This window comes from Lutjanus erythropterus, chromosome 9, assembly GCF_056507025.1.
Source record: "Lutjanus erythropterus isolate fLutEry1 chromosome 9, fLutEry1.hap2, whole genome shotgun sequence".
Lineage (NCBI taxonomy): Eukaryota > Metazoa > Chordata > Actinopteri > Lutjaniformes > Lutjanidae > Lutjanus > Lutjanus erythropterus.
This window is the reverse complement of record NC_139325.1, coordinates 29,981,968-30,008,131: the sequence shown is the minus strand read 5'-3', so window position 1 is coordinate 30,008,131 and position 26,164 is coordinate 29,981,968. Positions and strand designations below refer to the sequence as shown.

The 26,164-nt window shown below is 39.2% G+C and overlaps 1 protein-coding gene across 3 annotated transcripts; it reads right to left on the bottom strand.

The window, feature by feature from the left end:
- Positions 1-1,345: 1,345 nt before the first annotated feature.
- On the bottom strand, positions 1,346-25,526 carry thrap3a (thyroid hormone receptor associated protein 3a). Of its 3 annotated transcripts, none has more exons than XM_084727069.1 (11): positions 25,299-25,526; positions 15,363-15,507; positions 9,416-10,309; positions 7,664-8,338; positions 6,356-6,528; positions 5,987-6,098; positions 5,594-5,678; positions 4,073-4,248; positions 3,761-3,941; positions 2,515-2,661; positions 1,346-2,394 (listed from the first exon to the last, which is right to left on the bottom strand). In XM_084727069.1, the coding sequence occupies exons 2-11, from the start codon at positions 15,482-15,484 to the stop codon at positions 2,155-2,157; spliced, it is 2,805 nt and encodes a 934-aa protein (XP_084583195.1). In that variant the 5' UTR covers positions 15,485-15,507; positions 25,299-25,526; the 3' UTR covers positions 1,346-2,154. The 3 variants fall into 3 exon arrangements, with proteins under 3 accessions (XP_084583195.1, XP_084583196.1, XP_084583197.1); XM_084727070.1 differs by lacking the exon at positions 25,299-25,526 and adding an exon at positions 15,607-15,788; XM_084727071.1 differs by lacking the exons at positions 15,363-15,507; positions 25,299-25,526 and adding an exon at positions 12,783-12,895.
- Between the last annotated feature and the right edge of the window lie 638 nt (positions 25,527-26,164).

Here is a 26,164-nt window from a genome sequence, read left to right as displayed (position 1 = left end):
TTCTGGGAGAAAACAAGGTTGTTAACTTACAATTACAACCAGCATTTAGGCATTGGCTTTGGTTCTCAAGAGCATTATTAACTTGATGAACTATACTGTTTAATATTGTATTGTTCAGTGTCCCTCTGGTGTCACTGTGCCAACTGGTGGACCTGCATCAAGCTGCAGCTTGCTTCCCATGAAAAAGGCCATGACTGCTGTAAAGTGTCCAGGGGTGGATTTAGTCATTTTTGGAGCCTAAAGCAAACCACAAACACAAAAAGTAATAAAAATAACGTTTTATTTATGGTGGTGTGCAGAGGATGAATTGAACAGTCTAACAGACTGAAAGGTGTTCTGAAGTTTGGCGGTATGGCGGTAGATACTTCTCTATATCCTGCCAAACAGCTCTAGAATCCTCTTGCTTCCTCCTTTTTCAGCACTACTGGGGTTGCGTCACTTTATTTTTCAACAGTCTGTATGGGACACAGCAGCTACAATGCTGAGCCTTTTGTTTTCACAAGTTGGCTACTGTCTTCCTGAATTATTTCTGCAGAAGCACCGTAAGATCATGGAATAATCAGACTTACTGGGGAGACACTCAAGATGATCAGGATTTCAACATTCTGATGCCATTTAAGTGTATGGACTTTCATAAAGACATAATTAAATACATACATAAATTAATTAAAGGGGCTTTTCAAATAATAAACCTGAATTACTCTTATACTGAAGAGAGAGTGCAATAAAAGACACATCAAGACAAACATTAAAGTGATCAGTGTCTCTTTAATTTACAGTCGCTAAGAAAAAAAAAACAGTAACAACACCTACTTAAAAAAGCAGTAATCCCTAAGCAGGCAACCTTTTAAACAATGACATGATCAGCGCACCCACAGAAAGGCACATAAATTGTGTAATAAACTGTATAGGCAGTTTGCCAAAAAGACATGAACCTAATCCTTGATTTAAGGACATAAATCATTGGAGATATGCACTGAAAAACATTCTTATTCTAGGATTAGACAAACTCTAATCCTTGTCTTACAAACTACCCTGTATTAATTACAAACTACAGACCAAACAAATGGTAATTAGAGCCTCTTTGATCACAACGTTAAAACAGTTGCACACACATTTACATAACTGATTAAAAACATCATTGGCTGCAGCAAGTTTGCAAATGAAAAACACATCATAATCTATGGCAAGAACAAATTCTTCATTACAGACAAAGTCAAAATCCTTCCTAGCCAAGTACAAAAACTACAACAAATGTCTTTGACAGAAAACATATAATCACTATCAATATTATACATTGATAAGTGGTATCCAAGATCAATCAAATAGCTACTGTAAAGTATAGAAATTTGTTTGGCAGCAAAATGTTTCATGAACAACATATTAAATGTACAAGGAGTTGTCCTTATAACAGTCACCTGTGCTGCTAGCTAATATTATAGATCTGTTGAATGTCGTATAATGAAAGGCTGAAGTGTGTAACCTTTGACCCCCATACAGTTTGGTCCCATTTTCAGCTCAGGGTCACTTGCAGAGTGCGAACAGTTATGTTTTCAACATAAACAACAGCGTAGTTATCGCTGTCGTTTTAATCCAGAAAAGATGCTGCTCAAAACAAAAGCCTGCTATTTAAAAAAAACTCATAGTTGGGTAATTGAAGTAGATTTTAATGCATTTACTAGGACAACTATTTATCACGTAGCCCATTCACAAAACATTTCTTCATTTGCACAAGTATAAGGCACAAGCTGATTTGATCTATGATGCCATTTTCTCTTGTTGCTTAAAAATACAAACAAATTTAGGAGTATTTTTTTTTATTTCTATGAGAAAAGTGTAAATTCTACCAAAATGCTGCATTGAAAATTTCACTGTACCGTATGAAGCAAAACACATGTAATATAAATCTGAATTCTTATGAGAAACAGCAGTTCACCCTGAAACAGTGCTTCTACTAGTTATGAGTTGTATCCTCAAGTGGAAAATGGTCAAGTCGGAGTGAGCATCCTACACTGAAATTAAAGCATAAAAACTTTTCCTAGCGATAGCTGAGTAATCTGCATTTATGAATCTGTTCTGGTTGATAAAATCGCTGAGTCAGATCCCACAAGAACACAGAAGAAAATTAAGATTTTCAGCGCATTGTTTCACTGCTCAAGTATGCTCGCCATCGAGTTCTCCTTCTTTATGGTCCTGTTCTGTCTCCTCTTCCTGATCGCCACCTTGCTCCCCGTTGACCTGGAACTTGTCATGGGACCATTTGTGGCTGTTGGTATTGGGGCCCCCGGTGGCTTTGCGGATGATGAATCGTGCCCTCCCACGTGTAAAATTTCCCCGTCCTCGACCTCGGTTGTCTCCCCACTTGAACTCTGTCTCTCCGTCTCTGTCATCGTGCTGAGAGAAAGATGGAAAAATAGAGATGGTGTGTTAAGACGACAATTTAAACAGCACAAGCTTGAACTAAATCAGACTAAATGACATCATGTGATTAATGTAAATGGAGAAAAACCCTACCAAGTAGTACTTTCTGCTCTTGGGAGTGTACTCTGGGTCCCAGTCTTCATTTTTTGGATGCACTGCCATGTTTGGCATGTTGTTACTATGTGAACAGTTTCCCTGATAATTGCCTCTGTTCCAGCCCCTTCCCCGAATTCGGACCTGCTGTAGTTAAAGAAAAAGATGAACTGAAAAGCAGCATCATTGACACACAGTAAACTATAAAACTCAAATACTGGTCTACAGTTTAACTTGCGCTCCAGACTACAAACCCTGATTCCAAAAAAGTTGGGGCGTAAATAAATTAGAATGCGATGATTTGCAAATCCTTTTTGAACTATATTGTTTTTGTAAATATACACTAATTCTGAATTGGATGCAGAGGTGAAAGTAACAGGTGATGGTATCATGATTGGGTGTGAAAGGGGCAGAACCTCAGTCGTTCACAAGCAAGGGAGGAGTGACGTGACACTTTGTGAAAAACTGCATGGGCAAAGAGTCAAATAGTGTTTGACAATTTCAAGGAGTTTAGGGGTTTCACCATAATTTCACCATCATCTACAATCCATAACATTATTAAAAGATTCCACACAAGAGTCCATATTTCAAATTCTTTTAGAAAATTATGGTCTAAAGGGAAGGAACATCCTGGACCCCATTTACAACGCACGTAGCGCTATGAAAGCTCTGGGAAACAGGGCCCAGACTGTTACCATAACAAAGTTAAAATGCCAGCATCTGTGATGGTATGGAGGTGTGTTAGTGCCCACGCCATGACTAACTGTCATATCTGTGAAGGCCCCAATGATGCTGAAAGGTATACACAGGTTCTGGAACCAACTGAGAGCATCTTTTTCTAGGATGTCCCTACTTATTTCAGCAAGACACTGTCAAGTCACATTCTGCACGTGCAGCGTGACTTCAAGAGCTCAGACTGGCCTGTCTGCAGTCCATCGGTCTCTCACTGAAAATATGTGGTGCATTATGAAGCCAAAATATGACAATAGAGACTCCAGATTGCTGAGTAGTTGAAATTGCATATCAAACAAGAATGGGAAAGATTTCGCTTTCAAAACTTTAATAATTAATTCTGAAACAATCAGTTTGAACATTAAATATCTCATCTTTAAATTCAATATAGATTGAAAAGGATTTGTAAATCATTCCATTTAGTTTTTACTTATGTTTTATGCAACATCCCAACTTTTTTTGAAATCAGTGTTTTATGCTCCTTCGTCAGCTCAACATCACATGTCAAACTTACAAATCCTCCACGTGGCCGTCCTCTTTCAACTGATCCTGGTGACTCCCTTTGACCCAGTCGGGCCCTGTTAAAGCCTTTATCTTTGGAATCAGACTTGTCATGGGGCGCATCCTCTTTTTGGGACTTAGAGGACGAGGAGGACGAGGATGAACTCGAACGAGAGCGCTTCTTCTTACTTTTTCTAAAAGTAAAAATGGTACATGCAAAATCCTTCATGCCCAACTGATTTTCATGCAAGGTATATGAACGACAGGATTCAGCATATTTGTAAATGGTCTGAAACAATACAATGTACCGGGCAGTTGCACATACTTTGATTTCTCGTGGCATTTGGAGAACTTTTCCAGAGATCTTGCTCTGCTAGAATCTGGGGAATCTTCCATATCTCTTCCCCGATCATAATCTCTTTCATGGGTGGAATATTTTTTACGGCGCTCAATATCCAAACGAAGGTCCATTGGTTCACCTTTCATTTTTTCCCCGCCGTCCTGAGCAAATCAAAACAGAACACAACGTCGTGGACAGACTTTGGATTAGCATGTAGATCCTATCAGTCTGCTCTCAGCCAAGCTGGTTTGTAAACTATGTAGTGAGGTCCATGGATAAAAGGGGAAACCCTGGGCAGCAGCCAGCTGGCATGAGTAAATCCAAGTGAATTTTCCAGTGCACTTAAAGAGCCAAACCAGTAGTTTTGCATGTTAGGATTACTTAAAAATCTGAATCATTCTCCAAAGCATATGTTTTTAGCTAAGTTTTTGTGTCTTCAAGGAAGCCATTTAAATATAGTAAGAAAATCAACTTGAAGAAACTTTGCTTCAGATTGGCAATCCATCACATCAACATGTAGTCAGTTTTTATTTTGTCAAAGTTGAATTACTGCAAGGTTGGCCATCAGATGAGTGTGTTCTGAAAACCTCCACAGTGGTGCATTCAAATACTTGTGGGAAAATCCAGCATCCAGTGCTTCAGGAATAAACAACACCACCAGTACTTCACATCATCCTTGCATCCGATTCCCACATTTTGAACATCAGAGCCTCAGTAACATGGTGTTTTCAAGTATTGGTCACCACTGGTTTTTACCTCCTGAATACACACAGTGATGTATTCCCAATTTCAAACAAGCTTCAAGTCACAGCAAGTTGATCACCATACAGTACTGACACAACCTAAAATCTATAGATGCCAGGAAGGTCCGAAACAATTCTAAAAACTTTAGGGTATGCTTTGGGAAATGGTTGCTGGTACCTATTGTAAAGTATAGACACTTCGTAGTTGTTGGGTCATAGCATGACTGCGCAAAACCACTAGTATGGTTCTTTAACAATGGAATAATGTAAGACGCTTCATGCTAATTCAAGTTTACTCAGTCTAATGTAGTATTTGCGCCTAATGTTTACAAATCCTTGACCATATGTGTCCATGCGCATAAATAAATAAATACTGTGAGAGTTTACTCAAAAAGCATGTAAATATAAGCACAGGTGCATAACGTGCTTGCTGTTCGTTATTTCCGTTCCTTATTTTTTAAAGAATACTTACGAAGACGATTGCTTAGAGTCCTTTGGCACAGTGGCTCCCATTTCTGAACTTATATGATTCATTAGCCTTGGTCAGGCTTGTGCCCACAGTCTAACCATGTGTGAAGGCGATACATAACAAACAACAAAGTCAAAGTGCCTTATTTTGCATTTGCATTTCTCAGACTTTGCATCTCCCTTCAAGGAAAGCCACAGGCTTTAAGAGAGTGCAGTCTAAAGGCATCTGGCTTGCTCACTCGTCTGCTGTTGTTTGTTTTTCCAACATACTTCATACTGCAAAATGTTCAGTCACCTTGTAAGTGCCATCCTCTGAGTTTTTCATCGCCTCAAAAAGTATAGAGTGTTTCTTAAAAGCTCTGGGTGAAACATCAATTCTCCTGTGAGAAAGAAACACAGTTAAGACAAAATAATTAAAATGCACATGGTACAGGAACCACAGTACAGGTGCCAAAACAAACGAACTGCGCGCGACATTGAACGGCAAAGACGACACAAAACAGAAAAAAGAAAAGAAAAACTGGTGGGAAAATAAAACTGACCTCCACCGAGCATGAGAACAAATAAGCCAAGATAGTCTGTTGATTTTCAGGTAGGAAAGGTGAGAGAAATACCTGAAAGCTGTTAAAAGAGGAGGTGAAGCCACAGCACACTGAAGGTGAGAGGGTCACTCAATAGGCGACTCTACCTGTGTATCTCTGGGCTTTTTCGTGGCTTCATCATTTCCTTCTCTGCAGCTCGTCTTTGGTACATGGTGAATCGCTCGTTTAGAGTCATACCAGAGGACGGAAAGTGCTGAGCTGTACAGGGAGACAGTAAAAACAGCTGTTCAAGTTGTTAGTGCCTCTAGTGTCTGTCACTTTTCCGTCCAACCGTTCCATCCAACCATTCCCATGTACCATATTATTAAGTGAAACATGAGGAAGGTTTTGTTTTACCGTCACCTCAAGAACAGAACACTGCTTTTGCACAGAAACAAAAAATGATTTGTCCATTTAAAAAAAAAAACAAAGCTACTCTTAGACTACTCCTAGGTCAGCAAGAGAAGAGGACTTACCTTTAATGTGGTGAACGATGGTGACAATGTGTTGAGCAAACAGCTCAGAGGGACTCCTTTGTAACTGAGCATTTTGAACATGTTGGAAGATGGAGCGAAACTTCTGATCCTTTTTTGAGGATTGAACAAGATCCTGAGACAACTGCCGCTCCTCAGCTAAAATATTAGAAGGGCTGAAAGTGATAAAAAAAACATGTTCCTTAGTCTGTTGTTTGTCTTGTTTATACAAAATAGGCTAAAAACAAAAAAATATGCTGCTCATTGATCAGATAAAACTACAAACCACAGTTCCAAAAAAGTTGGGGCGTCGTGTAAAACGTAAATAAAAACAGAATGCAATGATTTGCAAATGCTTTTTGATTTGTATTCACTTGAATTCCTCAGGTAAACAGGTTAATTTGTAGGTATTAAAGGGGCATCCTTGAAAAGCTCAGTTGCTTTTTTGGAATTGAGGTTGTATCAAATTTTGTAAAGAAATCAATGGATAATCAACAAAAGTGCTGCTTCTGTTGCAAAGTCTACAGCTGGATGCAGAGATAAAACTCTTGGGCTGTACCGAATGCTTCAAAGCTTTGTTCGTTGCAAGAGTTTCTGAACCGCAAAACTAGTATTTGATTATTCATCCATATATTTTCACAGCTGGTCGCCTTGCTGTTGCTCATGCGGTCATTTGTTTGTTGGCCTGTGTCAAGCTCACGCAGGTCTCCATACTTTGTGCTCCCTCTCTGCATCTCTGATAGAGAAAGGCAGATCAGGCTCAGCAGCCTGAGTTTCTACCCTGCCGCCTCCGTCGTCTCCCAGACCAGAGCCTCTCTGACAGAGAGACGGGACCTGCAGCGCGAGCTGGACACAGACCGGCAAAACACCTGCAGCACTGACGCTGTAGTCAGCATGTGTGTATGTTGTATGAGAGCAGGCAGAGACAGGAGAAAAGAAGGTGCAAGGTGGAGTATTGCACGCAGTGTTTCTGTAAGTTATTCATAACTTACTCAGAATGGTGCTTTGTCACTTGACCCGCCTGGCTGAACCTGGCCATCATATTTTCCAGTGATAAAAGCAAACACTTTTAAATTTCGCTGTTAAAACGTGGAAATATTTGGGCGTCTGACATCCCCCAGTGAACAAGTGAACATCACTCTTCAGTTCAGACCTCAGTTGAACAGACAAATGTGTGGCCACAACTTCAAATGTTCACTGATGTATCTACGTGTAAGCTTCAAAGCCCAAAATGTGGCATTCGGGACAGCCCTATCTGGATCACTGAGAAAAGACCCGGAATGGGACCAGAAACTATTAAGTGATGCTCACCATATGAGGCTATCTCCAAGGAAATCCATTGTGACATTTAATTTTGGTTCCTGTTTTCTTGAGGACATGAAAGGTGAGTCCTCACACCTGATCATAAACATCTCTCTGTCAGAGTTCCTCTTTGATGGTAGTGAAGGAGATGGTGTGGAGGGAGATTTTGTCATCTTCCTGGCTTTACCACCTATGTCTAGGGGCCTTTCCTCAAATTTCCCTGCTAACTCCCTCTTGGCGAGGGCAGCAGCAAAGGCCGCCACATTATCCTGCTTTCGACTGAGATATATGTCCTCTGCCATGGTGTCAAGGTCACTGTTGGCCACATTCTGCCATTTCTCAAAGCATTCTTCAAACAGTTCCCTGGCTGAGTGAGTGACCTTGCTCTTTGGTTTAGAGGACTCGTCCCCATTGTGCCAGTCTTTGTGGAGTGACTTTGAATGAGGCCTGGTTATCATCTCCTCGTCTTCCTCCCCGTCAGCAGGCAGAAATGGAGAAGCTTTCAAAAGGCAGTTCAGAGACATTTCACCATCAGTGTCTTCTTTGTACTTTCTTGACACTGAATCAGAGATGGTCACGGATGTTTTGCCATTTACTTTCCCTTGTTCCATATCCACATCATTGGCTTCTGTGTTCTTGCCATTTTCCCAAGATTTTGCTTTTTTATTTTGCTCCTCCAAAAACCTAAACAATGACAAAGAGACAAAGAGCTGCATCTAACTGGGCATGCTTACAGATACTTACAGATCTTAAAAACTTATAGCGATCCAATTGCAATGCTTTTGTTTTTGCTGCCAATTTCATTAGCCTAGTTTAAGTAAAACATCTAAGACTTCCTCTGTGTACTTAAAAGGTTTATTTCTCTTGAATTTTGTACCCAGAATTGTTAAAATCCATGTCAGGGATAACTTCTCCTTTGCCAAGATAATCCACCCACCTGACATGTGTGGGATATCAAGTACACACACCAAGCCTCTCTGTTTCAGTTCCAGTCTGGTTCTGATATTTAAATTTATTTGAAACTGTTGACACCAATACTATACTGATACCAGCACTCTTTTTTCATGATGATGATTATGATGATGATGATCGTTGCTGTTATTATGTGTAAGGTTACATGCGTCTGAAACTTCAGTTTAGTGGCAAAAGTTTGTTCTTTTTTCAGTTGATGTTGATGCACATCAGAGCTTTCACCATCTGGAAAGCTTGTTTAGTTTGAGTAGTGTAACTCACGTATAGACATCCTTCAACACTGTGGGATGATGCATTGCTGGGAGTTTAAGTTTGCCATTTTATGTTCCAAAGCTGCACATTTTAGGGTGGCAGATCTGTGCAATAATCGTGTTGTTTGATCAGCCTCACTATATGCCACACCTGTCAGGAATGGATTATCTGGGCAAGTTTTTTGAGAAGTGTGATATTTTTTCTTTCCACTCACAAAAAATAGGAGCAAATTCAACAGTGCTGTGTTTATATTATTGTTGAGTGTGTTATCTAGCTTAAAATGAAATGAAAAATAATGCAAATATTCTGAATCCCCCTAAATACCTGTATTTTATTTTAGTCTGTTATTAAAACCACACTTGAATGCCTTAAAGTCAGTCATATGCCAACATAAAGTGACCATGTGGTTTAAAAAAGGCATGTGAAAGAATTTAAGCAGTAAATCATAACATTTACCTGTGTGTCTATAAAGCTTGCATAGTTTGAGAAAAACAATGTCAGACTTGATTTGAGAAAAAAAAGTAGAATCAGTCTTACTTTCCAAAGGCGATGGAGATTGCTGTTTTATCTCCATCCAGGTATTCCTCGTTGGAGAAGAAGTCAAAGCTGGAAAGCATTGGATTTAGACCTTCATGTGAGGACTTTTTTGATGAGGATGAACTACACACTTTCTGCCAGGAGGGGGTGCCATTGCTGATGTCATTGGTAGTTTTAGAGGAGGGACTAGACTGGTTAGTAGTTTGGCTGTTCTGACCAACAGCGACAGCAGAGCTCGCCAGAGGACTTGTTCTCTTTGGACTGCTGTTGCAGTCAGTCAGGCTCTGCCAGTTCCCCTCGGTTTTCCCAGTGCCTGCTCCTTCTTTGGCACCTCCTGCCAATACCCTGCCAAGCTCCACTGGCTCCCCATCTCCCCCTCCTTCCTTTTGGACCTCCTTGGAGGTCGACAGCCCTTCTTTCACATCTTTAGAGTTCTGGTTAGTCGGCAACAAGGGTTGCCTGCATTTGGGAGAGGAGGAGTGTGAGGAAGAGGAAGAATGGTGCGAGTGTCTGGATACTGGCGAGGAGGATCGGTCAGAGTGGTGGGAGTGACCGCGAGGTGGGCTTCCTGAGTATTTCTGGAGGTTGTGCGATCGTCCTCTTGAATAGTTCTGCTGCTGGTGTTGCTGCTGCTGTTGCTGTTTTTGAGGGTGCTGCTTGTAGTTCTTCCAGTTGGGGCGGAAGTTGTTGTTGTTATAGCCGCCACCCCCGCCACCACCTCGCTGGTAGCGCCCACGTGGGAAGAACCCTCGCCCTCGGCCCCTGAAGTTGTATGGCCTCCGGAAGCCGCGGTGGTAACCCCGGAACTCACGATTGTTCTGGTATCCCCTCTGATATTTCTTCTCCCGGTTATGAGGTGGAGAATGAGATCTTGACCGTGACCGAGACCTAGAGCTGTGAGGGAAGGCAAGAGGGAAAAAAACAGCACATGGTTATTATCTAATTTCCAAAGATTAATAGATATTCATGCCAAAAATTTAGTTGTTTGGGTTTCTGACCCAAGAAAAAGTAATCCAATCCAACTCCAAACCACAGCTTCTAAACTTAAAACAGAGAGAGTATGAAGCTCAACAAAATGTAACATTTTCTGAACAGACAGACGCATGCATACATATATATTGGGGCCTGACCAGTACTAGGTTTTTGGGCCCAGTACTGATATTGGAAAGTAAAAGAAATCCAGATAGTGACAAAAGTCTTTCCTCCAAAAATGGTAAAGACTTGTGACTGGAGACAGGATTTTTTTTTTTACAATTTAATAATTCATGCAACAGTACAAGAGACAAGAGTCTGACCTGTGTGTCAGGTGAGTGATATCATCGGATTGATATGGGCCAGTCTCCTATATATTGCTATATCAGATATGCACCTACAGGAAACCTTTTTTTTTTTTAACAAAACACACTGCAGATTGTTTTTATTTGTTATCTTTATAGGCAGCAGTTTGTGCATAATTGATCACTTTTATTAATTTAATATACACATACATTTTGCTCTATTTGTTTTTTTATTTGCAATTATTTATAATTATTAAAAGCACCAGTAAACGTTTAGCAGTGCTATGATGTCATTTTGCACAGTAACATTTATTGTCAAACTGTAAAATACTCATTACATTACATTACAACTCTTTGTCATAAATGTTAAACACTTCTGAAGTATCAATTCAAAAAATGTGTGATTATGTATATATTGTACTCCGTATAAAAAATATTGTTGGCTATGTCGATATTGGAATTTTTTTTCCTCCCAAGTGTATTGGTATTGGTATCAATTCCAAATTCCAATATTGGTCAGGCCCTAATACACACATACACACTCAGACCTGACCGATACTAGATTTTTGGGCCAATATCGACATTAAGGAGTGAAAACATTCTGATATTGATTTATCGGCCAATATTTTTTTAAATAAAGAATGCAGAATATATACATAATCACAAATGCAAAGATCCCTCAAAAGTAGTTAACACTAGTGACAAAAATATTTAATGGGGGCAGGATATTTTACAGTTTAACAATAAACTTTATTGTCCAAAATGATATCGGGGCACTGAAACAGTAAACTTTAACTAAATAAATAAATAAAAAACACAAATAGAGCAAAAAAAATATAAAGTATCAACCCTGAAATTCTAAAAAGTAAAAGAAATAGACAAAATGCTGTCTCTAAAGCTAACAAATAAATTTGTATTAGACTCGACAACATATATGCTGATACTGATATAGACAGATATAGCTGTGATAGGCCAATAATATTGGCCAACCGATATGTATCGGTCAGGCTCTAATACACACACATACACACTTGCTGTATGTGCTGTCATCAAGCCCATTGAAATAACACAGATGCAATTACAACCTGGTCAGGATTTAAAAGCTTTGGTGTTGCTGTTCGTAGAATGAAGGACAAAAGAGCATGCTACTGTGAATGAAACAGACAATGACAACACCAGGACTACAGTTAGGAACACAAACTGTTTCACTGATAAATCTTTGGGACAGCGACACCACAGTGAGGACGTCTTCAAACCAGATGCTTTAAGTTAACGCACATCAAAAATAATACATAGCAGATCCTTCCACTTAAATCAGTCTGCTCCATTTCAGAACATAAGCGCCAAGTCAGGCTAAGCACTGGCCTAACATATGGAAAAGACATACATGTCACAATACCACAAAGGACATGATAAATGTGCTGTTACATCCAGCATCCATGTGAAATTGCCAAAACATATGCTGGTATATATACAGGAAGCCACAGAGAAGCACTGCATGGAGACAGGCAGACTTTTCACAGTGTGGTGCCGAGCCACGCTGCAGGGTCAGGCCCATCCACACGGGGGCTCTGCTACACTTCTGATGCAAAGCTTTTCGCTGTTCTCCAGCCTGAACCTTAAACACAGTCTGAAGCTTATAGCCACAATACATAATGTTCTCCTCTTCACGTCGGTGATTTAATGAGCCCAACATGTTCTTCTTAAGCCGAACCGCATGTCAACACAACATCCACCACTTTCCACTGACATGTTTGACATTATGAACGCAGCAAATCTAGCGTAGACATCAAACTAGTTCTGCTCTACAAGTATTTTTCTGCAGCTAGATCTTTAGCAACTTTTCAACAACTGTATATAAATGAAAAATAATTTCTTAGCATGTTTTCCTATTGGAATAATTGATTCATTAATATAATATAAATCCCTGCAGAAAATTAAGGGTATATTAACAAATTTACAAATGCATATATAGCCTACATACTCATATACTGCAGAACAAAATTCTGAATGAACAAAGCAGTACCACATTACATGCAAACACATTCCAAAGCCATATAACTCAGCAAAAGCAGAAGCACAGGACTCACCTATCCTGTTTTTTCATTGGAATTCAGCGTGATTAAAGAAGGCAGCGCACTGAGCAGCACTGCACACTCACAGTGAGAGCTACAAATACTACATCTCTTCTGGCCAGCTCTGGTGGAGCAGAGAGTCACATGGAGCGTATAGGGGGGGGGAGAAAAAAAAACTACTGGAATCTTTTGACTCTGTGCTTGCCAACTACATGAGCTGCTCAGCCAGTTTACTGAGGCTTTATAAAAGGATCAATTAGAAGCTATTTACTGTTCTGACTGCAAAATACTGCTGATATCGACCTCTAAATGATAGATTCAGCAAAATATACTACAGCTCGTCCTCTTAAACCTCTGATAAGTCACTGAAAAATGTCCTGAGTGAGAGTTTTGCTGAGACACGTCTACATGTGTGGCCCGTTTTCAGCAGTGTTAAAAGCAAGAGATGGTGACAGTAACACACTTCAAAACAGTTTCTGTTTAAAGTTGTCAGATCTGTCGGCACTTTGGGGATGTTGTTTTACCCAGGAGATGTAGGTAAATAAATTATTTCTGTGTGTGTGTGTGTGTGTGTGTGTGTGTGTACCACTTACTTGGGAGTTTGTCTGAGAGTCTGTTATTATAGTTTTGTATTTTTCATTAGTTTTTATTTTTATTTCCTTTTTAATTTCTATTTCTAGCTCAGTTTAGTTTCAGTTAGTTTCAAGAAGAGGATTGCCTGTTTTAGTTTAGCCTTAATTGTTTAAATATGCTTAGTTTTAAGCTAGTTTTCATTAGTCTCTGTATTTGTTTTAATTTTGTTTTATTACAGTGTGGGCAGTATTCATGCAGGGCAAGATTTAAGAAGTTCAGAATGTGTATAACAGGGCTCAGTAGTACGCAAAGCAACTAACTTGACCAACCAGGCAAGCAGTAAGAAATTAACTTTGATTACTGATTAATCGTTCAAGTAATCTTCTGTGCAGAAATGTCAGAAAATACTGTTTTCAGCCTCTCAGATACAGAAATTTCTCCATTTCTCCATTTATTATCATATTAAACTGAATATCTTTGGTTATGGACTTACAAAATAAAACATTTAAGACCATCACCTTGGACTAGATTGCCCTTGATGACAACTAACTTCAGTCTTTAATATTTGATAATTGCTAATAAATAAAACAATTTGCACAGGGACAAGTAAAAATTGATTTTGGTCAAATAGTTTACTGACTTACTTACCCAACCAGGCAACTGGGAAAAATCAGTAATGTTGAACTCTGTAGTACAATAGAAACACAACATTTTGTGCAGGTGACAGACATCCAAGGCTCAGTAAACTTGTGCACCAGTGTCTCCTCATGCTTGTTTTGTTGAGAAATCTGACAAAATTGACAAAAACTAAATCCATAGACATATATATTGATATATTTTTTTATTGTGGTTTGGGAAGTACACAACATTGTCTAATTTTATTTTTATTTCAGTTAACTAATGTTTTTTCACACCAAGTTATACCTTTTAGTTTAGTTTTAGTTAGCTATAAAAACTTTGGTAAGTCTGTGTTTATATGCAACTTATGCAAATGTGTGCATTCATGCTTGTCCAGTTCCAGTGTGACCGCAAACCTATCTGCACATGTGCAAGGTGGGTTCAGGAGGAGCGAACCATTAGATTCCTTCCATGTCTCTTCTTTATGCTAATTTTAATACGTGCTGCGACACTGCCAGGAAACAGCCGCCCTGCCATTTTATTGCCGTGCCACAGTCATTCTGCCAGAAACAGCAGAGGCATCAGAGTGAAGAGTTGTTTTTCTTCCAAATGCTCACCGTAGCCAGCAGATAACCCCACAACCATGGCATTTTTTATGTAAGCAAAGCAAACAAAAATAAAAGCTGCCCTTGATAAAATATTTTAATGTGCCGCTGAGGTCGGACACTATGGAAATGCTTTTCCATGCAATGTAAACTGCAATAATATTCACTCTAACTTAAGTAAGTTCACTAACCGCCAGCTGAACTCTTTCTCAAACATCAATTTCCTCTGGATACAGAAGCTGAGTCCAGAGTTTTGGGTCAGACCCAAATCCATTAAAACGCTTCACCAGCTCTGACAGTTCTTATGAGAACCAAAGTCATAAAGTCGAAGACAAGACGAGGTCTCACAGATGAAAATTAACAGATATGTAGCTAAAAGGAAATGCAGATTAGAAGGGAACTGCTTGTTGACACCCCACTGTCACACACAAATGACCTCCGAAGGTCAAATCTTACCAGTTTCAGTAGGTAGAATTTGAATGGAACACAAGCAGGAAAAATAGAATGATCAATACTGAGGTCTGTGCAATGAGGCAGCACTTCACCTGCTGCACTCGCTGCTAGTTTTGCTTTTCTTCATGACAGCTGACTTTGTTTGGTTGCAGTCACTCATAGCATTAGGCTGGGTCAAGGCATTCTTCATTCATACGTACTGCATAATGCCTTTCAAGAATCAGAGTTAAAACCTTGTTTTTATTAGGTCTGATCAAGTAAAATGCAGCTGATCTTGACCACAAACACACAATACAGCCAACAGATTGTTCAGAAAGGGCAATTGTTTATAAAAAATGGACTCTACCCGTAGCGGCGTTTCCTTGACCGGGATCTTGAGCTACTTCTGGAGCGAGAGGAGGAGCGGGATCTTGACCGGGACCTGGAGCGGCTCCGAGACCTCGAGACGGATTTTGTGGATCTGGACATCACTGCAGCCAGCCCACTTCAAACTGTCACACAAGAGTCATACAGCCAGGTTAGGACTTATAAGGAAAATATAAGAAGGCACACAAAACACATGTAGAAAGATAAACTGGGTATTCAGTCACCTGGTCGGGGCATTGGCTACATAAAATGGATATTATTTGACAGCTGAATTAGTAATTATCATGCGAAGAAAATAAATTCAGAGAGAGCCAAGAGTAAAAAAAATCCACGAAATACAATATCCAACAGAGATAAGCCATCTGAGATGCGCTACAAAAGCCGCCTTAATACAGAAGCTGAGTGAAGAAACAGAACAGCTGTGAAAAAGGAAGACGGCAATCTGTGGAAGTGTAGTGCATCCAAACAGAACCAGTTTTATTTAGTCACTCATCATTTGCATAGAGGGCAGTCTTACATCAGTCATCTGACTACCTAACTGTTGAGCCCACTGTAAAATACAAGCACATAAATACAGTCAACAGTAAGATAAAGCATATTGCCACTATTTCCTCCACTGAAGAAGATAAAGAGCAAAGCAGCTAAAGTAATATAAAAACTGGTGACACAAATGTTTGTTCCCTCGTCACTGTCTTCATGAGTTTTCAGTTTTCAAATGAGGTGCAAAAATGAAAGCCAGCATGCTCAGTACTATATTTCCTCTGAGTCAGTTTCAGTCTACCATTGCATTTCATTAAATGATTAACCCATACATGTAAGATAAGTCTCACTACTTATCCACGCATAATAACAAATCAGATTCCGGTTCGCTGCCAAGTAAGATTTACACATGCTCCAAGGCTGTCAAAAGCTTCAAAACAAGAAGGGTTTGATTTCTGGCAGGACCTTTTGTGTGTAAAGTTTGCATGTTCTCCCTGTGCTTGTGTGGTTCCAGGTTCCCTACAATCATAAACATGTAGGCCTATATTAGGTCAATTCTCCTGTCAGTATCCCTGAACCCCAAGACCATATAGTGCTGCTCCCATCACTGAATCTCACTGTAAATTGTACTGTGTATGTGACAATAAAGTTGACCTGACACACCAGGTATTTACCATGGTGTTCTTGTGCACAGGAATATGCAAAGTATTCTGCAGAGAAAGTGCAAAGGTTCACAGTATGCATTATGAGACTACACTCTCTGTGCAAGTTGGCAATCCAAACAAGATGTGCGTTAATGTCAGATGACATACACCTTCCATTAATGTCTTAAATCAAATCAAAGTCCATCTGTTCCAGGGCTCAACAATAAGAATGGCCAACATACCTGGGGCAAGTAAAATACCATGTCAGGCTAGTAAATCTACCAACTCCTTGCCACAAAGAATTATTAATTAATTAATTATTAATAATAATATTATTAAATAAATTAAGTAATCCTTCATGTGAAAAATGGCAGAAATTGTTGCTTCCAGCCTCCCAAATATAGAGATGTCCTGCTTTTCTTTGTTTATTATCATATTAAACTCAATATGTTTGGGTTTTGGATGACAAAACAAGAGCTTTTAAGACCTCACCTGTTGTTATTCGATGACCACTGATTAATAAAACTGTTTGTACAATGGCATGAAAACGTGACATCAGGCAAGCAGTTTTCTACATGCCTGATCAGGCAAGTGGAAAAAAGATATGAACGTTGAACTTCCCATTAATTTGGAAATAAATGATTTGCATCTGCAGTGCTGTTGCAGTGACCAGTGCACACTGTGTTTACGATATGCTAATGTTTTGCAAAGGTCATAGGTTATGCAGCATATTTTTAATGATTAAACTCAGCTTATTTCTTGAATATACCGAGCAAAGAAAAAGTTGATTGCAAATGCAAATTGCAGCCCATCTGCAGACCAAAGCCAAACGCGTCACTAGGTCGTTCCCTGCGCCTTGTCTGTTTAGAGGTTTTTGTGGCACATAACACCAGGCTGTTTTGGGGAAACACTGATTGTACGCAGACTATGCATATGTTGCATATAGTGTGTAAAATGTGTGATCTCCACCTACAACTACTGAAAAAGTTACAAGAAAGTTAGAGATGTGAACAGATGTGGCTTCAACATATTGCAGAAATGATCATTTTGAGGAAGTAACGAGTAACCATTATATACTATGTGCCAGTCAAATATAGCAGGTCTCAGCTGCTGAAGCAAGCCAAAGTTGCTAAACGTATTTTTACAACAACTTAGTCTTTGTGCGGTTGTTTTTATATGCCTTGCTCAATGATAGTGATTAAAAGCACTGGTTACCCTTAAAACTCACACCTGACTAATCCAAGGTTTAATGCTAAAAGTCGCCATCACCACACCAGATTGATGAGAAAATAGTTTGTTTTCTCTGTAGCTGCTTCCCCGCATCACATTTGCTTGTGGTTAATGATCTGCTATGAATGTGCTACCTGAGAGATGCTCACTTGGGACTGCATGCTCAGTGCACTCAGCCTTCAGTACACTTTTAACTTCAAAGGATGTTTTTTTTCCACTGGTCCTCTGATTCACTTGTACACTCCCCAAATTATAAATGCAAGTCTACAGCAGAAGCATGTTGTTCTGTCCAAGATCCGCAAGGCATTATCTGCGACATATGATCCTGGGAGTACAGTAAATGCCAGGGATCTAATAATTGATCTTTCATTATGAGAGTCATCTTCAGGGACTTTGGAAGGAGGAAATTGCAGACTACACATGACAGGGATTTCAAAAGCAGTGCACGCTATCACATGGTGGTCCCAGCGTGTATCATCCCTACTATTTCGGAGGGTATTGAAATGTATCCATCTTCCCCCGCCTCCTCCTTGTGCTCTCTGAACTTCCCACTCCGCTCATTTCTGGCAGCTTGTTGTTTTTGGCTTTAAGAGAATAATTTCCTGCAGGTCCAGCCTCAACAGACCGTCAATTTAGCTTACTCTGCACATTTTCAGAATGGCATTCAGATGTGCCCCTTTTCCAGCATGTGGTAGCTAAACAGTAACATAAATAAATTGGAACACCCGTCTTAATTTTGCTTTATATACCTAATAAATGAGGCTTGCAGGAAATTCTTGAGGAAAAGTTTAATTCTTATAGATCATTATTATTCTCAGTTTCTTATAAAACATTGAAAACCGGCACATCTGTGTTTCAGACATTTTCATATGGCTGAAAATAGTTTCCATGAAACCTTCAGCAGAAACTGTATACAAAACAGCTACAGTATAGAGAGTTAAGGTTCCCAGACAGAGTGACTATTACATTATGACTGCTTCATTAACACAAAAGAACCTTACTTTTGCAAAATGTAACCATGTATTGATATTATAAATGTATAAGAACATGGATCCCACGTACACTGTAAAAGATAAATTGACTGATAAGTTGACTGATAATTCTGTAATGATCCAAAACGCAAACATTTCAGGTAAAATAAACTTTTAATTTAGCTGCACTTCAGAAAACATGTTCAGTAAGCTTAAAAGTTGAACCAACAACTCTTCAGTCACACTGACAAACATCACAGTTTGATTTTCTTTTGCATTTTCTCAGTGAGTTCTTCATTTCACACTAAGAACTGAAGCTGCAGCTGCTTCTGTTGGCGCTACTTTGTTCCAGCACTGGCTCAAAGACACTGCAGATAAGTGTGTGGGGACTGAATTCAATACGAACCTTCATCATGGTTCACAGTATTTATTTTCATTCAAGATACACACAGCAAATTTTCATCATATACGTTTTATTCAAACTATAAAAAAGAAGGGACTCAGGAGAGTTTTAATTCAATTTGTTAAGTTTACTGAACTCTGTACAGTATATTCATGTACTTGTGTTTATTTGTTCTTAGGTTTTCTTGATATAAATAGAAATTTTAACTGATATGAACTTGAACTTGAATACATTAAACAGGAAACATTCATATTTTGTTTATTTTGGAGGCTCTTGTGGACAAAACAGTAGCGTCTCCACCATGACAACCACAAAATATAGTTAAATAAAAATCTCTTCCTGCTTCTTTTTAACTGGCTAATGTTCTACTCACTGTAACTTTATCTGATGAAATGTAAACAGACTCTGATGCAGTGGCAGACATGAAAAACATCTCTGTAGAAACAGCCAATCATTTCACAGATGGTCCCGTTAACTGATGTAGGTGATATACAGGCATCAGTAATAAACTGAGACTATTTTATGACCTGATAAACAGTCCTGTTCCGTCCTGTATGGCATGTTAAAACTACTTGGTAGAATTTAGAGGTTTCAATCGTCTCTCTCTGAACACTCGATTGATAACCAGCTGCAGCTGTCCCTGCGCCACACTGTGTGGTCGACTCAGCAGCCTAATCACTGAGATTTCAGCCTCTCTGAAAGGCTTTGGTAAGCCTGGTCTTTAATCACTCACTACCAGAGTTGCGCACCAAATGCAGTTACTGACACACAAAATGCACACACACTTGTCTTACTACACTTCTGAGGGCTTTTAGTTGATTACATCTTTTCCCAAATGTCTGCTTTCTCTTCATATCCACAACTGAACACTGAAATGAACACTTCAACAACTGCCAGCCTAATCCATGTGCTTATCAACCATTGAAATTATGTGTCTATTAATACATTTCACTTGTCAGCTCTGAGCCAAATCCTACACGTGACGTCACAAATGGCAGCACAGTGCCAAGAAAACATGTTTCCTGGTTTAAATTTTAAACTTCAGTCCTCCTGGTTTCAGTATCAGAGTTTTATCTTCTGTTATTGATTGTCTAGTGCTTGTGAAATTATTTTTACTATTCTGGGATGAATAAAATAATCATAAAATAGAGAATAATGGTAAATATAATCATAATTAACCAAAGATAAACTTCTTTAACAAAAATATCACCTTGAACTTTGTTGACTGCTTCTTAATAAATGATCTTGATGTTATTTTGCTTTTAAAGAAACAACACTATATCATAGTGACAGCATTAACAGGAACAACATGTGGAACTAGAAAAGCAGGTCTTGTTGATATATTCTCAGTAGAAAACAATTGCAGGAACGAGCTGAAATAAACCAGACCAAACAGAGTATGATGCACAGACGCGATTTACATAGTGAAGCAGAAACTGATAATGGTTCTCACATGGAGAGGAGTTCATGACCACGCAGAGCAAACATGATTAAGAGTCCCCCTTGGAGTTGAGAGCGACAGCTGTATAATCCTCGTCACCTGTTTATTTCATGTAACGGCAAAAGTAGCTCTGATCAACAATGGCGCAGCAACTTGATACACAGCTCAAAGCGTATATGAGAAGAAACACTCCACTCAATCAACTGCCCTATCATTAAGACTGGGATGCCACAGTGGCAGCTGGAATCACATTTGCTATCTATATGTGCCCCCGGGACACCCCGCTCACTATTTCAGAAAAGCCACAGCAACTGTCATTGGCACAATCTTCTGTTATTGAAATGTTGCAGTCCCTCTTAGTGTCCCCTCAAGACACTCCATATGCTGCTGAGGTAGTTGACGGATAGCAAAGCCGCTGGCAGTGCTGTGTAAGACGAGATAAACCTTCCAGCTTCCTTGGTTGGTTATTAAATTTAGAAAAAAACAAACTTCTGAATAGCTCAATTCATGTGTGTTATGTCTGAATGAGTATTAGCTGACTTTTTGTTTGCCTTCAGGGACCTACTATAACGGCGAGAAAGACAAACATAACCTCATGCAAAGGTTCCTGCAACATTATCCTTTGGTAATCACCCTCCATGATGGATGAGAACAGCATTCAGCTTGGCATTGTACTTGTTTAATGACAACATGTTCTCAGTTGCAGCTAATTTTCTGCTAACTTAAGTAGTTAAAGTAGGGGATCACCTCACGGTACAATTTTAGTTCAGATGACTTATTAAAAAAATTAGCGCAGCATCATGATACACCAAAAGTTTTCATTTCTATATATGATTTATTTTTTCTCACTGTGTGACTACTTGTTTCTTTTTTAAACATTATGATTCTGTAATGATCCACAATTAGTTTAGTGAGACACAACTTGCACACAGTGTGGTCCTGTCCTCTGATGTCACAGGAAGCTCAAATCTCGTATTGCTGTGTCTCAGGCTGTAAGTCATTTAACGATAGGGAATCTGACAGATTGTCATCATTTCATCACTATCTGATCGATCAGCAACTGAAAAGACAATGCATAGTCAAAATCCAAATTGAGATCGTGCCAAATAGAACACACTGCTTAAGTGCTTCTAACTTTTGTCTTGGATGTAATCTGTATGAACCATTACAGGGAAATGTTTTCCATAATGTTAGTAACTGAACCAGAACATTCCTGAGGTTGGGTGAGGAGACAGCAAGTTAACGCAAACGTTAGCCTAGATTGCAAGCTTGATTACATCAGCGTGTTACTTTCCAGGCTTAGCGTTACATTAATGTATCCAAGATGTAAGCTGATATTTCAGAATTAATTTACATCCTTCCTATTGTATCCTGTAACGCTATCAAATAGTATTGTTAGCTACGGTAGCAATTGCGTTATCAAATATGTTATTTTAGTTTGAAATATGGCCCCCCTGGTGCCCTCATGTTTGAAAAAATGCCCTCTTGGGTGCCCATATGGTAGATAAAACACAATAAAATATCTTCTAGAGTGGCCCAATGTCCCAGACAATATGATAAAGTGCCCTCTATAGTGCTTTTCTAGTAGAGAAATGTGGTGGGGCTTTTCCATTGACACTTTTGCTCTGAATCAAACTGTGTTGTGCTGATTTGCTGTTGCAAGTCTCTACTCATCTCTGTGCAAAAGAGCAGAGGGAAAGATGCGTTTTAAAAGTCACTGTGTTGAGCTGTCAGTACTTTTGTAGCTTCTAACTGAATCTCTGTGGTTTCAAGTTTAGTTTCTCACCTGCGACGCTGTTTGTTCTTTCAGGTATCCACTTTATTTTAGTGTTTAATGATCGATTTCAGCTGCTAATAGTTATGTTAAGTGACTGCTGATGAAAACACAACATTTCCTGATTTTAGCACCTTCATAATAAAAGCGTTTTAAATGACAAAATATGGGAGACTTTTACTATGAAGAATTTATAAGAAATTAAGTGTTTACCCACCATACAGCCGCTTGACTCAAGCAGGTAGCCTTGTTGTAATGGAGATACAAATCCATGCTAACTGGGCTGTTATAGTTCCCTGTGTGCTTTTAGTACAGAGGTGTAGTAGTTGTTCTACTTTAAGTCAAATATTATATCAATTTTAATATAAACCATGGATTGGAACTGTTTCACTATAAATGCATCATGACTTTTAATTCATAATCTTTCAAGAGAGAGGCATCACTCTAACATCTCTGCATGTTTCGGGAAAGATTTCTGCTGCTTTTTATCATCGAATTCTATTTGAAAAAGTTCTTCCAACAACAATCAACAGCTTGTAAAAGCAGCATCTGGCAGCGTACCATTTCTAAGGTGTATATGAGGCTACTTTTGGCTGGAAAATTGGCATGCATCAGAGTGCCACTGAGGCATCCTCACAACGACATGCTTCTCAGCTGTCTGTCATCACCACATCTGAGGAACTCTGCTGCATACAGGAGGGAACTCATCAGCTGGAGGTCCTCTCTATTTTGGTCGGCTGGGAACAGTCTGGCGAATGATGAGTTCTACTGTATGTTTCCAAAATGCGTGCAGTTGTTAGTGCTTTCCTGCGCCTTAAAGTCTCTGCATGAAGATGCAGACCCAGTTGTTTATCTGGTTGATTATGGGTGGTATGTTGCAGAACCAGAATACTTTCCTTTCTGCTGAAACGCAAGTTCACTTCATTTATTGGGGAGTTCAAGTTGCTTGCAGACATACAAATGTTTTCTTCTAGAGAAACGGCACAAATGTGAGCACCACCACTGGCATTGCTGGCAACAACTTAAAGCCACACAGAGCAAATTGATTATATGACTAGTATATCCTCACAAAGAAAACAGCAGCCACTAAAGTGAAAATAAAACTAACTGTGTAGTAGTGCTATTACCTTGTGTGCCAGCATACTCAAACGTGGGCACACCTTTTTATTGTGTATTTAAGGGTGGCTGGTATTTGTTAAAGAGGATTGACCTCAACAAGGATCCTGTAGTAGCTTAACAGGAAACTGCATGATAATGTTCTCAAACTTTTTTTTTTCTTTGCATCACTATACCCCAGAAATAGATTCACGCTGGACCACAAAACCTCATTTAGATAAGCATTTACAGGAAACTTGTGTCTAAGAGACAATTCTTGATTCTTGTTGCTGTATGTGACTCGTTAGAGTTTGGTTCAAGATTGTAGTTGTTTACGGGAGGTGGAGGGACAAAACCTGCAATCAAAGCAGTCATTTTGTCATCGAGCTAACCACTAAAAACAGCAGTCACATAACTGGTAAAATTAAACAACTCGCTGCACTGAGGTCCACCTCAAGTCCTCTGGTGGTCCGAGGATGCACTGTGGAAATAACTGAACCATTAATGTGCTGAAGTAGAGTTTTTTTAGACATCTGTACTTTACTTGAGTGTTCATTTTTCTGTAAACTTTAACCTACATTTTAAAACACACTACAGGTACTTTCTACTCCGTAAATCTTCAAAACAGTCTTTAGTTTTAATGCATTTGAGTGGAATTCGTGTTTGTTTTTGTTTTTTTCTTTTAATCATTGTGCCACCTTCCCAACATCAACACTGATGTCAGCCTAAATGGGTAGGACAATAACACATAGACGATTCCTTGGTGTATCCATCTGTACATATTATGTTTGACTCATTTTTTAGACAAAAATGTTAAAATTCTCCAATTACAACCTCTTAAATGTGAATATTTTCTGGATTACTTATAGTAAAATGAATTTCATTGGCTGGTGGACAAAACAAGACATTTGAGGACGTCATCTTGGAATTTGAGAAACACTGATCCATATTTTCTGGCATCTTATTGACCAAACAACTTATCAGCCGATCGAGAAAATAATCGACAGATCAATTGACAATGAAAATAATCGATAGTCGCGGTCCAAAACAAGACAGAGATGACGTAAAAGACCAAACAGACAAGAGAGGGAGACTTGAATGTGGAGAAAAGCCAGGGCTCAGTTTGCTTTGCACAGAAACAAGCAGAAGAAATGTCCTTTAGATGGTTACTGTTTACTTTTATACTCTGAGTAAATTATTTACTTGTGTAAATAAGTTGAATCAGTACTTGTACTTTTACCACCGCCTTTTGTACACAGGTATCTGTACTTAAACTAGACTGAATAATGTGTGTAGTCAGTTAACAGCATAACTCATAAGTGCTTCCGGCAAAGCAAAGTAACTCTTACCCCACGTTACTATGATCATTTTCACTACACTCGTTATAATGACATCAGTGAACGGCTACAGTTTGAAGGCATATCAGAGGCAGTGGGTCACGTCCTGGATGGGAACGACCGTGCGTCCACATGCGCATCATTACGCATAATGACACACACGGAAAATAATAATAAATCTATCTGCAAGACACTTTTGATATCCCATCAGGAGATCATTCAGAGCATTGGAGGATAAAATACCCCTTATGGTCAAGCAATTTACTGGCCATCTTTTTTCTTACTTTTTCCAGTCGGTATTTGTGCCCAGAAATGTAATTTAGAAGCTGGACTTAGAAGCAAACAATATTTCATGGTGACTTTTTTTTTTTTTTTTTTGCATGGATTATCATTTTGCTGCTCAGCGTCCCTTTAAGCGACCGTGAACCTTGTGTCTACGTGCTACTGCCATTGAAAATACATTATTTTTTTTTATAAATTTATTTCCACTCGATCAAATTATCGCCAAGAACCGACAGAAATAACCAAATGAACCACTCACCGGTCGGCGTTGTCTCTCAGTGTCGTCGCGTCACATTCAGGCAGCGCGGTGTGATTTTGCAGAAACCAGTTAAAGACAGTTTCTCTCTGGTCTCCTGTATGTCCGTCTGTCAAGTGCGTGTCTGTGTGTGTGTGTTTGCTGGAGTCTGCGGTGTTCAGAGAAAGGGGGTGTGACCGCTCCGTGCGGCTCAGAGGTTCAGATTTCCTTCCGCCTTCACCGCCGCCCGTCAGTCAAACGCCTCTTGGTTGCATGAGCAGTGAACGGGAGCAGAGCTCGTTAAGCTCAGTATTAAGAGCACAAAAGGTTGATAAATCCTCCGCCCCATCATGACATCATTGTGTCATAATAATCCCAGAGTTAAACTCTCTGTAGTAACCGGGATCCTACAGGGAGCAGCTACTGTGTCTGTCTGCACAGTGGTGTTAGGTAGCATCGGTTAGACAGTTATTGTGAAATTATTGGGACAGGAACGAATTTCCTTGTTTCTTTTGGCTCAGTACCAACTTAGTAACTACTATATTTACTGTATATATATATACTGGAATATTATACTGGAATTATTAACTTAAATATTATAAAATACTTGAAAACCTCAATATAATACCTTAAAAATGTGGATAGTCAATACTATTTTGATACTTAAGGGAAAGAATTGACTCTAAATTGAGTAGAGCTGCAAAGATGATTTTTGAGTAATACCTAATTGAGTAATAACCTCTGTCAAGTAACTGAATGTCTCTGGGTTGTGGACGAAACAAGACATTTGAGGATGTCGTCTTGGGCTTTTGGAGACGCCGAGCAACATTTTCTCATATTTTATGGACCAAACAACTAATCGATTGGTGGAGAACATGATCAACAGATTG

Excerpts from the sequence above, each read along its gene's own strand:
- thrap3a (XM_084727069.1), bottom strand. The coding sequence starts at position 15,484 with ATGTCCAGATCCACAAAATCCGTCTCGAGGTCTCGGAGCCGCTCCAGG. Across the intron at positions 6,099-6,355 it reads CATCGTTCACCACATTAAAG|CTCAGCACTTTCCGTCCTCT; the intron begins GTAAGTCCTCTT and ends CTCCCTGTACAG. Across the intron at positions 3,942-4,072 it reads AAATGCCACGAGAAATCAAA|AAAAAGTAAGAAGAAGCGCT; the intron begins GTATGTGCAACT and ends TTTTACTTTTAG.